Below are 18,916 nucleotides of genomic sequence, written 5' to 3' on the forward strand. Positions count from 1 at the left end.
TGGAGCTATTTCCACACCAGAACTTACAGTTCCCTTATGTTTTTTGTGATGCAAATTTAGATTTTGTTGTTGTTCTGCAAAACCACAAATTATAGATCTTCCCCAAATGTCATCCTTTATTTCCACCACTATTTCTTATTTCTGTTTAATACAACAAATACCTACCAGTCTCCCTACTCTTCCCTTATCATTTTTCTTCCACAGTTGTGCCAGTGTTTATGTATTAAATTCTAAATAATTACCCATAACTGCAGTGAATTAAATAAAGGGATGAAGAAACATGATGTGTCTTTATCTTTTTATCAGAGTTAGCACAAGAGGCATTTCCTTAAAGAATTTCTTTCAGAATCTTCAAGAAGCATTAATTTATTTTATTATTTATTTCAGACACTACAGATGCACACATTTTTGGTTACGTGGCAAAAATGCAAATGCAAATGATGGTCGTGGAACATGGTTATTTCTCTGCAGATCAGGTGAGGCGAATAAGTTCAGACTAAATATATCTTCACATGGCCTCACTCACCACTTAAAGCCTAAGAATCTTCCTTTATAAACAACTGACTAGCTGAAAGTAGGGGAGTAGATGGTAAACTATGTATTTTTGAGACAGTACTAAATTGGTAGAGGAAGAAATAGAAACAAGAACCCAAATTCAGATCTATTTGATAACACCTTTTAAAAATTTCATAATGATAATGTAAATAAAAGAGATGAATTGGAACATTTAAATTTGTAATCTTTTTTTTTTTTCTTTTGTAGTACCCCATCATAGACAAATAGTTCAGCAGTCATGTGTCATTTTAGATACATGAAATATTTTATTTGGGATTGTGCTCTTGGTCCTTTGTGTACATACCTGATGAGCCAGTAATATCCATCGCCTTCAGATTTCTGCACTTAATGACTGTCAATGTCATACGCCCTGCCGTCGGCAAGTAACAAAGGGAAAACATGATTTCACCCAGGTCTACGCTTTCCTAGAAAGGCAATCAGAATGTTAGCAATTTCAAACACTGAAGGGTGAAAACAAAAAATAATGAAAGATGTTGAATACAAAATCACTTTAATAGAATACTGGAGTGTCATTTTAAATTATTTTATTGAGGATAATACAGATAACACTGCAGGAAAGCTATTCTGAATGCAGTAAGCAAAATGATTGTATCCCAGCTGCTTATTTGCTATCTCCACTTGCATTTACAACAAGAATCTCAAACTTAACACTAGTCAAAACCAGACTACTGATTCCACCCATGCCCCATCATCTTCCAAAACTGATTCTCCTGTCAGCATTTCCACAATCAACAAACGGCATCACGATTCACCCAAAGGCTGATGCCGAAAACCCAGTTAGTGACTATTATTCTTTTATCCTCACCCCTATGAGCAACCTATGGGTATGTCCTATTATATATTATAGTGTATATATATATATATAGTGTATATATATATATATATATATATATATAGTATATATATATTACACTATCTACAAAATATATCCCAAATCAGTGACTTTCTTTTCGGCTCTATTACTGCCATTCAAGCCACCATCACTGCTTGCCAGGATTACTTCACTAGCCTCGAAAACAAAACTCTCATTCCAGAAGTTAATCTTCACACAGCAAAGTGAACATTTATGAAATGCAAATCTCTTGCTTAAAACTGTCTAAGGGATCACAACTGTAGTGGAATAAAATCCAAACTCCTTACTTTGGCATATAAGTGGAATAACTTCAAGTCCTGATGTGCCTGGGACATTCCTGGTTCATACCTATTATTATGGGGTAATTATTAACAACATCCCCATCCACATTTGTTTTTTGAGACAGAGTCTCGCTCTGTTGTCCAGGCTGGAGTGCAGTGGTATGACGAGTGATTCTCCTGTCTCAGCCACCTGAGTAGCTGGGATTACAGGCATGTGACACCATGCCTGGCTAATTTTTGTATTTTTAGTTTCAACTGTTGGCCAGTCTGCTCTCAAACTCTTGACCTTAAGTGATGTGCCCACCTCAACCTCCCAATCTGTCCACACTTAAATATGTCTTTCTTTGGCTAATACATTAGAACGTCACCCATAAGGTTTCTGTCTTCTGGGCCCTACCTTTCTCTCTAACATTTTCTCATTCCTCTCCCCTCCAAGGTCTGATGCAGACACAAATGTCTTTGTGTGTGTGTGTGTGTGTGTATGTGTTACTCAAACAAATGAAGTTTGTTCCTGCTTTGGGGCCTCTGTTTGTTTTTTTCCCTTTGACTAGCACTTCTTTCTCTTAAATCTTTATATGGCTGACTTCTTACCATGCAGAACTCAATTCAAACAGCATTTCTGTACTGGGGCCTTCCCCCATCATTCATTCTGAGACTGCACACCCTTCATATCCTATACTCACCCCACTCCCAGACCCTTCACATATTTTTGGTAGTACTTATTGTCTGATATCATCTTTTAAATTCTTTTTGTTTGTTTCCCTGATTCCCACATATAACACCCAGGAGAGCAGGGTTCTTGGCTGTCTTACTTTCTACAACGTACTGAAGAGAATGGTGCATAGCCGGTACATACCAGTACGTATTTTTTGAAGAACTGAATATATTATTTAATTAATCTGGATAAAACCTGACCTGTTTTATTTCATTTTTATAAAGCAGAACTGTCCACAGTACCCTGATGTCGATTTACACGTGGTCTTTTACTGCATAGATGGTGGACAAATGAAAATGAATGTGGACAGTGGACAATTTAGGATGCCCCTTAAAGAGCTGTTTACAGGATTCAATGAAATCATGCCTGGCAAGAAATTCATGGCAGGTTTACTTTTGGGGGGAATGACTTGCTGATTATGCACCCAGGTCCACAGAGCTGGGGTCTTAAACTTTTTTCATGATACACTATTAACATCTATTGGGCTTACTTATATAGCTCAGGTTCTGATTTACATGATTCTCATTTCTTTATTCATGGTCTAGAAGTTGGAGAGACCAGTAATTCAGAGAAATAACTTTAATTAAATTTGTGTTTGACCCCCAGTTTTCTACTTTCTAAAAGTGAGATCCTGGGAAATTCAATTAAGTTTTTAATCTCCAAAATTTCATTTTCAAATTGAGAAAAACGTCCACTTCACAAGGGTTGTAAGCATTAAAGGAGATAATGTAAATAAAGCATAAGGCATTTTATACAGCGTTTGGCATGTGAGAAGGAATGATGTTTTCTTTACTACTGTATTGCTAGCACATAGAGCAGTGTCTTACATATATCAGGAATTCAGTAAGTACCAGATAAATGAAAAGCTTAATAATGGAAGTGATTATTATTTTGCAAGAATATTAGCAAACAAAAACTATTTTGAAAGAAAAGCATATCCAACTGGATATCCTTTGGGCTAGTGGATTGCTGTAGACCAAAAATCCCATAGAAGAGCATTGAGGAAAAACAGGAAGAACACAACCTCCTGCTGAAGAAGGAACATCCTCCTCCTCCTCCTCCTTCTAACCTTTTTTTTTTTTTTTTTTTTTGAGACGGGGGCTCTCACTCTGTCGCCCAGGCTGGAGGGCAGTAGTGCAACCATGGCTCATGGCAGCCTCAACCTCTCCAGCTCAGGGGATCCTCCCACCATAGCCTAGCTGGGATTACAGGCATGTGCCACCAAGCCCGGCTAATTTTGGTATTTTTTTGTAGAGACAGGGTTTACCATGTTGGCCAGGCTGGTCTTGAACTCCTGGGCTCAATCGATCCACCTGCCTTGGCTTCCCAAAGTGTCAGGGTTACAAGGGTGAGCTACAGCGCCCAGCCACCATCTAACAATTTTTGAGCATTATTTGCCAGGCGCAGTGGTAGGTGCTGCAGCCACCAAGATGGACATGACATGGTTCGGCCCTTGGAGGTCTCAGTTGAGAAGGAAGTGAGTAGGCTTTAAACGGCTAAGAAAATATGTCTGAATGACATTCTTATCTGCTGATTCTCTCCTTGTTTCTCTTTCTGCTTCTTCGTCCACTTGTTTCTTCAGGCTCACTCTAAGGGTTTAAATTTTCCGCCTGACAGCCATTCCCCTTTCCCTCATTGGGTATGTCTCTTTTCAGTTACTATAAATAAGTGTAGGCATATTTTGTTGCCAGCTGGTCAAATAAACGATCTCTTAATGAATGTAGATCATGACACCAAGTTCTACTGAGAAACATGGTGGGGGTGGTAATGGAGAAGCCAGGCACAAAAAAATAGGAGACATATCTCAGGCACGAAATGCTTAGATTCCAATAGGACACAAACCACATGAAGAGAGGGAAAAAAAGCACACAATGTAATCTATAGGATTTAACAAATAAAACATATTTCACATGTCTGACTTATATGGTTTTACTTTTACACATTAAACCATCTGTGAAAGGGATTTTTCTACTCCTCTAGATACATTATGTGCTTATTAGCTGGAACAAAGAAAGTTCACTATGTTTAGTTCCATCTTTTAAAGATCTTTTATATGGATTCAGTTGTAAGTTAATTTTGACCATCTGTTATTAACAGGTATTTGATAAACATGGAGAAGTTTGACTGAGGATTGGCCAAAACACTAACCCAAATAAATTTGAAGCACAGATCATCATTAAGGGGCATCTTCCAGCAGCTCTTTAGTACAAGGTGGTTCGCTTTACGCCTATAGCACTAGGAAGAACTCCACTTAAATATTAAACTCAGCTGGCACGGTGGCTCATGCCTATAATTCCAACACTTTGGGAGGCTGAGGTGGGCTGATCACTTGGGTCAGGAGTTTGAGAGCAGCCTGGCCAAAATGGTGAAACCCTGTCTCTAGTAAAAATACAAAAACACTAGCTAGGTGTGTTGGTGCACAACTGTAGTCCCAGCTACTCAGGAAGCTGAGGCAGGATAACTGCTTGAACCCGGGAGGTGGAGGTTGCAGTGAGCCGAGATTGGGCCACTGCACTCCAGCCTGGGCAACAGAGTGAGACTCCATCTTGAAAAAAAAAAAAAAAAAATCAGTTAGAGACCAGCCTGGCCAACATGGGGAAACCCTGTCCCTACTAAAAATACAAAAATTAGCTGGGTGTGGTGGCTCATGTCTGTGATCCCAGCTACTCAAGAGGCTGAGGCAGTAGAATTGCTTGAACCCAGGAGGCAGAGGTTGCTGTGAGTCGAGATCATGTCACTGCACTCCAGGCTGGGGAATAGAGCAAGACTCCACCTAAAAAAAAAAAAAAAAAAAAAAAAAAAATTCAAACTCCATGTAGCCAGGAGTTTTAAGAAAATTGAAATGAATTGGGTGGTAAAAATTAACATAAGGGATGCATACATAATAACTGCACAAAAATTTAAGTCTTCATTAAACTAATTTTTTATTTCAAGAAGTGTGAATGTGAAAGAACAAACTGCCAACATATTGCAAAGGACAGAGTACTCTCTAAGGTAAATATCAATATTCTTAAGCTTTCAAAATCTGGAAGTGATCTAAAAGATTACCATGAGAAGATGAATTTAATGAAGGTAAGTGGCTGCATGACCTTAAAAGGGCCCTATAACATATGTAATGCAGAACTCTAGAATTTGGTAACTGCTCTGAGCTACTATGTGAGCTAATTCTCACTACCCTCCACTAAGTCTATGCCCTTATTGATAGTTCAACTCCAACGAACAGGTAGAGTCTTAAGGGCCAGCCTCTTCTGTCTGTCACATACCACTGTGGTTTAAAAGGTCATTCTCATCCCCAACAATCCAAGCACTTTAGTGACCAATCAAGAACCAAGAAACAAATTGAAGGGTCTCTAAACATATGGCATAAATATAAGGAAATTATACAATAAAGTTATTTGTATAAGGAGTTTATATCACTTTTTTCAACACCCATTTGCTATTATTTTAGACAAAATTTTAGCAAGAATGTTTACTTGCTATATCAATCTACTGTAGGTCCAATCTCACACATGCAATGTGGAGATGGGGAAATTAACAGCAGTAGGTCTAGTGCAGACAGCAAGAAAAAATAGCTACAAAGACACAAAACTGCTAAAAAAAAAAAAAAAAAGCAGATATTCTAAAAAGAATAGCAAATTGGAATCATTTTGTATTAGGGGTATTAAACAATAATAATGCCTCAGGAATTTGAACTCTATATTTTATTACAGACTTGAACAGTAATTAACATTTAAAGTAATGACCTTGAGTCATCAAGAAAATATATCCTATATGTTCTGTTCAAGAAAATAGAGACATGTACACTATTTTTCAGGATTATTTTTATCAAAAATGCTTAAAATGTTTAAAGTGGTATTATAATTCAGCTCAAAATGAGTAAGGCTTTGAGTTTCTGAAAATTGTGTGGTCTCATTTTTCTACAATTTTATATAAACATGAGTTTTCCATATCAACCTCTGAAGAATTCTTGTATTTTGGGGCAAATAACCATTTGAAAGCCTATTACAAAGTCTAGGATGCAGTGTTCCATAAAATTTATTTCGGGTAAGAAGATTTTTATTCCATTCTCATACACACTAATTTATCTGGCTGAACAATCACAATAATAATCTTCAGAGTTCCTACTTGGAAAAGGGGCATATGAAAAAAGGGTAACACTGAAGCTGGTTTAGAGGTTATAAATTTGATTTCTTCATGCTGGCTCCACCAAAATGGAGCTGGGTAGATAAAGACCATTTTTTGATGATTGGCTAGTCAACCTCACAGACCGAGTCACAGTTATACAGTGTTTTCCATGTAGTCTTTTTCCAAAATAAAAATAAAAGTCACTGGAAAGACAAATTGACATGCAAATATTTGCATTGCACATCCTATTACAGGACTAATAGTAAAATCAAGCTGTAGCAATGGAGTGTAAGAGATGGAGAGAAGGGAGATTAAAGGCTCCATAACTAGAAGGTCTATGAACCAAGAGAAGTATTCCTGGAGGGCAATAAGCATTAGGTTGGACTTGAAGAATTAACCAGATGGGATTTCACAGGGTAATGAGGAATAATGTTGTATGTGAGTACTATGATTATACTCAGAAATAAAAATGGTCAGTATGCATTGAGAAATACGGAGTTTGGAAACACGTTGGAGAAGGGTTAAGCTTGATGTAGTTGTTTGATGTCTGCTGTGGGCAATAGGGTTACCAAGGTGTTGGTGACATGAAAGTGTGGGAGCTTGGCAGAGTGGAAAGGGCATAGATTCCTGGGTCAAAAAAACTAGAGTTAAAAATAGCAAATCTTCCATGTTCTATTCCAAAGTACATGGCAAAAATACTTGACTTCTCTGAGCTTGAGTTTAATTACAAACAAAATGGAGACAATAATAAGTAACTTGCAAAGTAGATATCAAACATGTAAAGTGCCTAGTGTAAACATGTACTCAAAAACAATAATGATGTTAATGAAAATAATATTTGAAAAAAATTTTCTTTATCTTGAGTAGGCTAGATTAGAATGAAAAAAGACATGAGAGAGAGAGAGGTCATTGAAGTAAAGTTGGTGTGGGAAGATGTTGGCTGAGGAAAAGTTTGAATTCAGTGATATATTAGGAAGTTAGAATCATTAACATGTATTAAAAAAACTAAACAAACAATTGGTTGCTATGGTGATAGCAGTCATCACATCAACTTAGCACCTTAAACGCAGCCTGTCGTCCACATTTCCTTGGTGGTAAGAAAACAGATGGTTTTCTTCACACTGTTAAAAGTGAGATGTAGAACTAGATCAAATGAGCTTCTTCATCAAGTTACTAGTCCTTCATTCACCTGCCCACAAAATAAGCTACAACAAAATACAGACCCAGAGTGGATCTATTGGATTCAAACTACTGTAAAATATATTTCTCCCTGACCTACACTTCTCATTCACCTGAGAAAATCATGGAATTTAACCTTGAACAATCTACTTAACCTCACTTGACCTCAATTTCCTTGGTATAACATGAGGTGCTCAAAGAGATGAGCTAATTTATTTTCCAGCTCTAAAATTCTGTAATTTTAAGCACTGGTGAAAAATGAGAACTAAATAACACATATAGTTTAGGCATGTTTGAGAATGTCTGGACAAGCCCTTTCAGGTCCTGTTTGTTATAGTCCGGGTGGAGCCTCCTTGAAAAGACCACAAACAATCATTTGGTGTGAATAGATAAATTTAAAGGTCAAGAACAAGTAGTCATAAAAAATGGCTATCATTTAAACTTCCAGATAATATGCTAGAGGAGGAAGTATCCAATCCTCAAGGCTGAGAGTATCAGGCTTGATCTAGTTGGGGATTCATGAGGAAAGGCCATACAGGATAATAAACGTGCGATGTCATTTATATTATCTTCTGGCTCCACTAAAATTCTCAAGAGGATTATCTGATGTGTGCTGAACACACAGAGCATACAATATAAAGTCCAAACTATTTGATATGACACACGTGGCCCCTACTAATATGGTCTCTACATTTTTTTTCTGCCTTCATCTTACAAATTTTTTGTTATGCTCCCACAACCCAAAACCTCTGCCCTCCATATATATAAAATAAGTAACTTGTAAGGTCGATATCAAACATGTAAAGTGCCTGGTGTAAACATATATATATGTATGTATATATGTATGTGTATACACACACACACAATGTCTGGTCAGTCTCTAAACTTTCATTCATTCATTAGCACGGTCATGTTTACTGAGTGCATAAATAATGCCAGGCACTCTTCTAGGCATTGAAGAAACACTGATGACTAAGACAAAATTTTTCTCCTCCTAGGGCTTATATGTGATTTCGGACAAGTTGCTTAACCTTGAAGAACACCGTACAATTAATTAGGGATTAATTGGGGTACAAGCTTTAATGGTAACACAGGTCTGCATAATTTTAAATTACTTTTTTTTTTTTTTTTTTTTGAGATGGAGTCTCCCTCTGTTGCCCAGGCTGGAGTGCGGTGGCAAGAGCTTGGCTCACTGCAACTTCTGCCTCCTGGGTTCAAGCAATTCTCCCACCTCAGCCTCCTGAGTAGCTGGGATTACAGGCACATGCCACCACATCCAGGAAATTTTTGTATTTTTGGTAGAGACGGGGTTTCGCCATGTTGGCCAGACTGGTTTTGAACTCCTGACTTCAGGTGATCTGCCCACCTTGGGCCTCCTAAAATGCTAGGATTACAGGCATGAGCCACCACCCGGCTGCTTATTTTTAAATTTAATTTAATTTAATTTAATTTAATTTAATTTAATTTAATTTATCTTGTGTTGTAAATGTTTTCTAGAGAGATACTTGGATTTTAATTATGGGAACAGTGATGAAAGATATTTGATTCTTTCCACGACGATCGAGGAGGGCATTAGAGGTGGGTGACAATCTAAATGCTGAAAAATGAGTAAAGGCAAAGGTAATTAAAAACAGAGGGGTCAGCTTATAAGAAGGCTGTGAGGGGAGGCTTAGAGTGCTCAGTGATGACCAGAAGGCCAAACAGAAAGCATTGGCTCTGGCAATGCCGGACTATGATTTGAATGGCAACACAGTGGCCTTATTCGAAATGGCCTCTCCTCAGGAGCACATAATCAAATCACCTCTGCAGTCAGGATGAGATCCATTTTTATGGCTAATAACAATTACGTGGAGGGGGTTGCAGTTATATTTAAAAGGGATAATACACAAAGATAATATATGTCAGACTGCAGTTTGCAGCCTGACACACAGTAGGTGCCAGAAAACATACGACTTTTTTTTTTTTTTGCTCAAAACCATGTTTCTGAGGTCAGTGATTAGCATAAGGTGAATGTTCATTCAAAAGCTTACTAAATGAGTAAATAAATAATAAGGTATCAGGCCAGGTCATGACTTCTGTTAGTTGCAGGAGAGGCATCTACTGCTTGAAGGAGTGAAAGTTACCGGCAACTAGAAAACAAGTGACAAAGACACTTTTTACGGGTGTTGTGGTTTGTGTGAATGAAATTTTCTACAATTGTGCAAGTGCTTGCCCACACAGGATGACCTTGAGAATACAATAAACCAGTCATAATAGTTTTGAACTATTTAAAGATACATGCAAGATTTGGGGAGCTACAGTTAGAGGATACTTATCTATTAGCTTTATTGGACCTTATTTCTCTATAGATCTCTCTAGTCTTGTGTGATATGGGATTATGTTTGCTGTAATTCTATAGCACACTAAAATTTCAGAATCAAATGCATCCCTAAGGTCTGTAAATTGCTCTTTTTCCTTACATATCTGGTAATTTCTCCCAACCAGCCAGCACATGCAGTCTAGTGACTAAAGATGGCAAATGGGAGGGAGGAAGAAGCAATTTGATGAAGTACAATTAGGAAATGCAATTAACATTGTAATCCTTTTCCAGTTTCTAGCCCACTTTCTCTTTTTCTTTCAAAGAACCACAATTTTTGGACAACACGCCCTCCCTGCCTTTCGTCTTCCTCCCAGTGATTCTGATTCAATCAGGTTTCATTGTGTTCCATAGAGGTCAGGGAAGAAACAGGAAAATGAGATTTCTATCACAAAACCTGGTGAGATTCCTGGATTTTTACATCATATTTTCATTATTCACTCTTTTCTGCCTTCTCTACTTGAAGATAAAGAAAATGCTCACCACGTGCCTTTCAGCAGGACTTCCTTGTATTTCTGCATGAAAGAAGCAATGAATTTTATACTAAGCACATAATCTTAAGCATTGTGCTTGGCCAATGGCACTAAATCCAGGTGAAGCATAGCTGAGGTCAGGGCAGGAACGGGGCAGAGAACATGGCTGTGTTAGAGACAGTATAATTACAAAACCCCCCTGGACAGTTAAGCGATTAACAGCAACCACCCAGAGCTACTATTGCCACGACACTGTTTAAGAGTGCCTATGTCACTGCTCAATGGGAGATCCATTTTCAGTTCCCTTCCAAATGGGAAACAACTACTAGTTTGGTGCAAAAATAATTGTGGTTTCTGCCATTAAAGAAAATCGCAAAAGCTGCAATTACTTTTGCACCAACCTCATATATGCCAGAATGGTTTAGCTCTTGTCCTATCCAACATAACCAAGGACTGTAGCTATCAGGAGCCACAAAGTGACAGAGCTGAGGCCTTAAAACAATCCTTCCTTGATTTAACTAATCAAGTCTCAAAATTAGCTGTGTAATGAAGACAGTGAAGTAGGAGGGAATAGCCCCACATAGATACTGAGACAAGAGCAACTTGAGACACAAAAAGAGGATACAAATTTCATAACAACTCTTCCCTTCATCATACTAGATAAGAGATAAATCATAAGCTTATTGGTGCAAAAAAACAGAGACTTATTCTCAAACTTCCATCATCATTTAAATAGGGGCATGAAAACCTGTGCAATAAACTATATACAACTCTCCTTAGAGTGTTTGATGCTTTTAAATATATTTACAAAATTCTTAATTAAAGGAGTCCCTGTAAGTATTGCTGTATATAGACACCTAGACTGGATGAACTTGACTTCACTGTTTTAGAGAATTGATTGACATTGTTCCACTTCTGGCTCTCAAAGTTTATTCTCCACATAATAGCCAGAGATCGTATTGATTCTAAGGGAGTCTATGGCTCACTTCTCAACAAAAGCCATCAACGGCCTCAAACGTAACTCAGAATAAAACCCAAAGCTCTTTCCATGGCCTGAAGACTCTAGATGACCTGACGCTCAGCTATCTCTCTGATTTAATCTCCCATCACTCCCATCTGAGAGTTCTTATCTGAGCACTCTATCTAGGGTGACCTCCACTCCACTACCACTGCCTACTTCCTACCCTGCCTCATGTTTCATATAGTACATGCCTTCATTCATGTGCATATCGTATATTTGTTTCATTATTTTCTGTCTTCTTTTCTGGAATGTTGGCCTTCTAGAAAAGGAACACTTTATGTCCTGAGACGCTGGGAAGAGTGTTTGGTAAACAGGAGAACTAAACAAAAGTTTGCTGGGTTGATGGGGGTAAGATCCTTGCTCCTCTCTCCTATATAAACAGATGCAGTCTACTTGTTATGATAACAGTGTGTTTGGGCACAATTTTCTGTGTCCAGTTATCTACATTTTTCTGTAGACTGGTATTTGATAGGTGCCAGCTTCCTTTTACTTACCATAGGATGCGAGACAATAGATATTGAAAAATCTAAAGGCACTGTAAAAGCATGAATAAAATGGATATCCAGTCAGTAAGGTCTCTGGTTTACTGAATTAAATGTGCAGGACTTAATGCAATATATGTCATGGCATAGTCTTGAATAATATTGTCACATTTTGTTCTACTTTTAAGATTTAGGAAAAGAGTTAAGGCATCAGTATCTCTCATTCATTTTTTTCAAAATATGAGGGTAATACATTTAAGAAATCTAAATATTAGGGCAAGAACTTTAGGACGTAGAAGTAGCTGGGATATCAGCAGTTGAGTGGATAACAAGGTGTTTTCTTTGTGTGCAGCATGGTAGCATGTCAGGGATAACTGACAACTAGAAACTTTAAATTTTACAAATATTTTACATTTATCATCTAATTTTACTTTCGAAATATTCTTGTTGGGTTGATATTATTATAAATCTCTTTTGGTGGATGAAGAAACAATTTCAGAAATGTTCAGCAACTTATTCTAAGTGATACAGCTAAAGGTAACCATCCCAGGATTCTAATGAAAGTATACTCATTAGCATTTTAACTCCTGTACTTTCCTGCTTCACTCTGTGGCTTTACCTAATAGAAATGGTGCCTACAATTTTAGTGGCCAGAAAAACAAAATTGTTTTTGTGGTCTTAGATTGCAAAGTCAGCAGATAAAGTACCAAAAATTTTTTTAGAAATTAGAAAATCAGATACTTAATTGATAGCAAACTCCTTACTGCACTCTGTTATAGAAAAGGAGAAGAATTATTCTGAACATTTACATTTAAAAAACATCTGCATATTCTTGTCACTATATAAGAGTGTGTTAACAACTAATAATTATACTGGTTAAATGCAAAGGAGAAATAGAGCAACTTTAAACAGTATCTTTGGAACCACACTAAATTCCTAGAACTTGTAACAGGCCCAGCTATGCTGCTGGAGCATTAGGGAGCTAAATAGCTTCTCTTTATTTCCTACAACCTTCAAACATTAAAATATACCAGGACATAGCTGATAGAATAATAACCCAAATATGAATTTTTTTGTTAATTCCATCTAAGAGAGAAAAATTACCTGGATATTTTCTGAAATAATATTGACTCCAACTGATTTTTAAAACAAGGCAAAGAGAAGCATTGCTTAGTTCTCTATGCATATCAATCACAGTTTTACAAGACAGATTTGACAGGATTACAAGTTTTAAAGGCCTTATGCATACGTTTTTGCCACAAATATTATGTTACAAACTTCTGTAATTCAAACTATATTAGTTTTAGCGATTCCAATTCTGTAAGCCAATAGTTGAACTTCCGTGTTTCACAAAAAAATTCATTTCTTTTCCTTTCTCTTTACTACATTTCAAGTATGGTAAAACTCTAATATCATTCAGGGTGAACAACTGAACTAGGCATGAAAGCTTTAAAACCTAGTTCTGGCTCTCCTGCTAATCAGCTTTGTGAATTTAAATTATTTTCTTAACATCCTTGGGCTTCAGTTTTCTAAACTATAAAAAGAAAGGATTAAACGTGGACTCTCTACCAATTCTAAAATAATGATTATATGATCTAAACATGAGACTCTCAAAATTCTGCCCAGAATATGCCCATGAACTTTTAAGGTAGTATGAAAAGACTTCTGACCTATTACAAATCTTACGTACTTTACTCTGAGAGCAAGATCTCAGGTCATTATTTAAGATATTGATCTTATTTATATATAATTATATAATTTGGGTATTTGATTATTCAACCTGAAAGCAATGAATTGGAGCAGTAAGGAAAGCAGGAAGTGTGCAAACTTAAAATAGACATGAGACATTTTAAATATAAGAGAGCATTGGACAGAAATGAAAATCTGCTTTTTACATTTATATAGTTAATGGTCACAAAGATCACGACTGTTAATAAAAGGATAATTTACATTCAGAATACTCTAAAAAGCAGAAACATCTGTGGCATTTAATAAATATTTATATTTTAAATTTCTAAGATAAACTGGGAACATAAAAATATGTTTTGGAACCGATGAAATTAACATAGAGAGCTATTTTTCCAGGCTATTTTTAATAAATGATGTATATCTGTGTCTGAAATATTAATTTTAAGAGGCATAAATTCTTACTTTTTCAATTGCAATGAAATGTGGAATTCCACTTTATTTTTTATTTTTATTTTTTTTGAGATGGAGTCTCGCTCTGTCGCCAGGCTGGAGTGTAGTGGTGTGATCTTGGCTCACTGCAACCTCTGCCTCCTGGGTTCACGCAATTCTCCTGCCTCAGCTTCCCAAATAGCTGGACCTAGTAGAGAAGAGGTTTCACCATGTTGACCAGGATGGTCTCAATCTCTTGACCTCGGGATCCACCTGCCTCGGCCTCCCAAAGTGCTGGGATTACAGGCATGAAGCATTGCGCTAGGCCCAGAATTCCACATTTAAGGAGATCCTTTGAAGTTCTTTACGTAATAAAGAGTAGAATGTTTTAGCAATGATCATGGCTCTTTCTTACTTTCTGTGGTTGAAGCCTTGTCTTATCATCAGCCTTTACAGGACTAACTTGATTGCTCCTAAGGTAATGAGCATGTAGACGTACAGTCAGATACACAGCATGGTCCAGAAAGGTTATAGGAAATTAACCTGTTTGTAATTAGGAAACATTTTCTTTCTTTAGAGTATCAGTGAGAGATTCAGCAGGAAACAGATGGCACACACAAATCAGAGTAATTCCAGAGGGCTTCATGAAGGGCTATTCACAGAGATGTGAGCTGGGAGGAGGAACCACAAGAGACAGCTACCCTGGAGTGGTAACAGCAGAGGTTGTCATGACCACTAGCACTTAAAGAGCAAGTGGGGACAGTTACCTGGATTCAGAAAGAAAGTAGTCAGAAGAAAAGCCTGCTTTGAGAAAAACCGTACCCTCAGATGAAGGGCAGAGACAGCCTGAGGTTTTCTTGCAGGGGAAGAGAGCAATGGACAGAAATATATTTCCCAAGGTCATTCTTCCACCTTAATATTTCTTGCCAGAAGGACAGAAAGTCTGAACCAAACCAACCAGCCTTTTGAGGCACCAAACAGGGTGGAGAAGAGCAGACACTGAACCTAAAGACACACCTAGGAGATATCCAGCATCTTCAGCTTCTGAGGTTTTATAAGATGCAGACTGGTGAGGGAACAAAGAGGGAACAAAGTGCCTAACGGAAAGGGAAGAGAGCCCTCTTCCCTTAGGAAGAAGCCCAAAGAGCCCTCTTCCTTGGGAGAAGTCTGACTCTCGGAATATGAATCTGAATTGAAAATGAAAAGATGAGTGAGGCTTCCCAGGCAGAAACAGGGACAATGGACATTTCAGGCAGAGGTATCAGTCAGTAAGAAAGCTTGCGGGCCTGGAAACATATTGCTTTGAGTGAGGTGAAATTGATGCAGAGAAGTCACATAGGAGAGTGGTGGAAATGAATAGGGAAAGTTAGAACTAACTGCCAGTTCATAAAGAATAGGTAGAGTCAGAAATCAGAAGGGATAGGAAGGATAGGCAGTGGAATATGGTGCTCAGGAGGGTGATACCTGGAGTGGAAGTGGAGAGAAATGAAGATGCCAAAATCCTCAATGAATGTGTGAAAAATAATTGAGATACTGTCTCCAGGTAGGATATGAGGTCCAGGCCAGATGGCATTATAAGTATATACATCATACATTATAAAAAGCAGCAATAGTGTCTACTCACTGAATCACAGCACACAGTAACTAAAAAGATGTAAAGGAGCTCTAACTCAAAACTTTCCGACTTGAATAGAAAAATATAAGACCTAAAACTATCCCTCATGATATTACTGTAAGTTTTAGTATCAAGGTCTTTACTCCTATTTAATATGATGCTACCTAAACAACCACCAAAAACCCACCATAAAATACATCTTATGGCATGTATGGAACACTTACAAATATCCGACTGTGCCGATCACTTATGTTACTTAGTCCTAACAACAAACTATGGTTAGCCTTCCCATAATTCCCATTTTACAGATACTATAATTAATACTTAAAGAGATTTAGTAACTTGGTCAAGCCATACACAGATAAGTGACACAGCAGGAATATAAAGCAATGTGGGTTTGTTACAGAGACTCCAGTGCTTCATTAAGCACTTAGAGGCTACATTGCCTCTAACTACAGACACAGAGAAAGGGATAGTCCCAAGGATATAGTGGGGAAGCTCGATGGGAGTTATAATATTTACCAGTACAACTATGTAGGAATTTAAATGGGAAATTATGTAGATATGATGAATTTAGGCAAAACCATCCTTTTGTTTTTCAAACAATCCCAAATATTATAACTAAAATATGGTTGGGAGCTATTCCTTAAGTGGCTGCTTGATACTCATTTTTGAATGACACCCTTCCAATGCGTCTGAATATCACACAGTGCTTACCCAGCAATTCTAGATTTGTCTAAAAAGTATGGCATCACTGCTGAATTACATTTAAAACTGGTGGCACAAATTTAAGTTCAGATTTGCATTAACTTTGACTTTTTTGTTTTGTAAAACAGAAGCCTGTAATCAATGTTACAGGAAGCTGCTGTTTAAACTGCTAATAAAAGGCTAATATAATAATTGTTGTGGGCTATTTCATAGCCACTTACCTGCGATCTTTCCCATGAAAGTAAAAATAGTCAAAACACACTGATCAGACAACAAAAGCTTGTTCTCTAAATGTGCATAGATGTGATCTAACATGAAAATAACATAATAAATTATGATGATTTATTTAATATCACTCATGAGACAAAGCTCCTTTAAGTAGGCTGGCTGAGTTAGGCAGATGTTAAGGCCAAGAAAAATCATACTTTGGGAACTGAACTCCCATGGTCTTATGATAGTATATGAAGGACTCTACTATTTTTAAACTGAAGTTAAATTTAATTTTAAATTAACATAGATACTTCCCATCAATTCTAGCAAAATAAAAGACCGTACATACAGGTTCATGGAATTTACTTGCATCATTTGAGTTAATCTATCATCAGTTACTGGTGGCCCATAAGCAGATATGTAATCTGTGACACACCAAGGCCAGGTTTATTGCAGAGATGAAACAGAAAACTAGGAATGTTCATAGAGGAGCAGATGTGGGTTCATCGTCCCAACCTGCAGGTCAATAGCTACAATACTGTCTGTTACACCCCAGGAGACCTGGTAAGACAGATAGCCCCTGACTAGAAAGGTTTGCTTCCTACTGCCCCACTTTCCATCATACTCTTTTCCTTAAAATAAAACTGGAATTTCACCACTCTTTAAAATGTTCTTAGCTGACACATGTTTCATAGTTAATGAACCTTGGAAGGCAATTCATTGATAGCTAAATGCGAAAAATATATAGTATTCTTCTGATCCTATGATTGATCCAGGATGATTGAGGGTAGAATTAAAAAGACATCTCTATATTAAAAAGAATTTTAAATATTAAAAAATTTTAGTAATGTGTAATAAAATATGTTATTTCAAACTGAAGCTCAGCAGGTGCATCCAGTACTCTGAATGGCTGATACGATGAATACAACAGTTCCTTTGTACTTGTCCTGTCAAGGTCTACTCTTTCAAACAATACCTGACAGACGCTTAGTTAGAATATAATAGATTCAAACATTTTATACCTGTAATCAGGTCAATGTGGTATACACAAGCAACTTCCTTACTTGCAAGAATTTTAAAGTGTGTAGAACACAGTTGGTGCAAAAAGAAAATTTCATTGAATAGGTAAGTAAATAAATATGCAAATGAAGGGAGTTCTGTTCAAAAAAAAGGAAATCTTTTCCTTGTCTACCTATCTTTTCAATGGCTTCTTGAGTATGCACAGGAAAACTACATTCAAATATTCCAAATACATTAGTCTTGGTTGGCTGTGGTGGCTTACGCCTGTAATCCCAGCACTTTGGGAGGCCGAGGTGGGCAGATTACCTGAGGTCAGGAGTTTGAGACCAGCCTGGCCAACATGGTAAAACCCCGTCTCTACTGAAAATACAAAAACTAGCTGGGCATGGTGGCACACGCCTGTAATACCAGCTACTTGGGAGGCTGAGGCAGGACAGTTGCTGGAACCTGGGGAGGTGGAGGTTGCAGTGAGCTGAGACCACACCACTGCACTTCAGCCTGAGGGATAGAGCGAGACTCTGTCTCAAAAAAAAAGAAAATAGTCTTTATAGTGATTGACATTTAAAAAAAATTCAATGTTTCAGTAATATTATGCATAATAGCTTAAATATAAAATGTATATAAAGCAACATGCTGCAAATAATTCTTTTTCTGTAGTCATTCATCCAGTTACTACCATATATTCATTCTATCTGGTTGCCAATAGCTAACTCCTACTACTAAATTCTTGTATGTCTTTACATAGACCTTTTTTTGTATATATAACTGAATATGAACATATATTTCTCCCTTACATTTCAGAAATAGCAGCATAGGGTACACATGTTTTTTAATATTATTCCCCATGCTGGAGATGTTTCTATGCTAGTATTAAAGGTGGTTGGCTTGCCAGATTTTTGATATATAGTAGGATGATTGCTAAAGTGAAAACGAAAATTTTGCACAGAATGAAGATTCACCTTTATTGTTTCTTTTGTCAATATCAAATTTCAAAACAATTGCTACTTCCTGAAAAATATTAATCCTTCTTATATAATTTATTAATGAAATCATAAATATGAAATATGTGCCTCTTGTTTCAACCTGATAACATTTTTGTTAATAAATTTAAAATGTTCCTGCTTTATTTCATATATATATGGGTGCCATACCCTGAATATTAAAAAGAATTTGTCTGCAAAAAG

General features: G+C 37.1%; 1 protein-coding gene across 1 annotated transcript in view; it reads right to left on the reverse strand.

Moving 5' to 3' along the window:
• Positions 1 to 18,916, reverse strand: part of SYT10 (synaptotagmin 10) — a 65,152-nt gene that overhangs the window by 10,066 nt on the left and 36,170 nt on the right. Inside the window, exon 4 of the mRNA XM_010370361.2 lies at positions 860 to 980. Coding sequence (XP_010368663.1) covers positions 860 to 980 — 121 coding nt within the window. The remainder of the gene's footprint in view (positions 1 to 859; positions 981 to 18,916) is intronic.

This window comes from Rhinopithecus roxellana, chromosome 10 (genome assembly GCF_007565055.1).
Source record: "Rhinopithecus roxellana isolate Shanxi Qingling chromosome 10, ASM756505v1, whole genome shotgun sequence".
NCBI classification, from domain to species: domain Eukaryota; kingdom Metazoa; phylum Chordata; class Mammalia; order Primates; family Cercopithecidae; genus Rhinopithecus; species Rhinopithecus roxellana.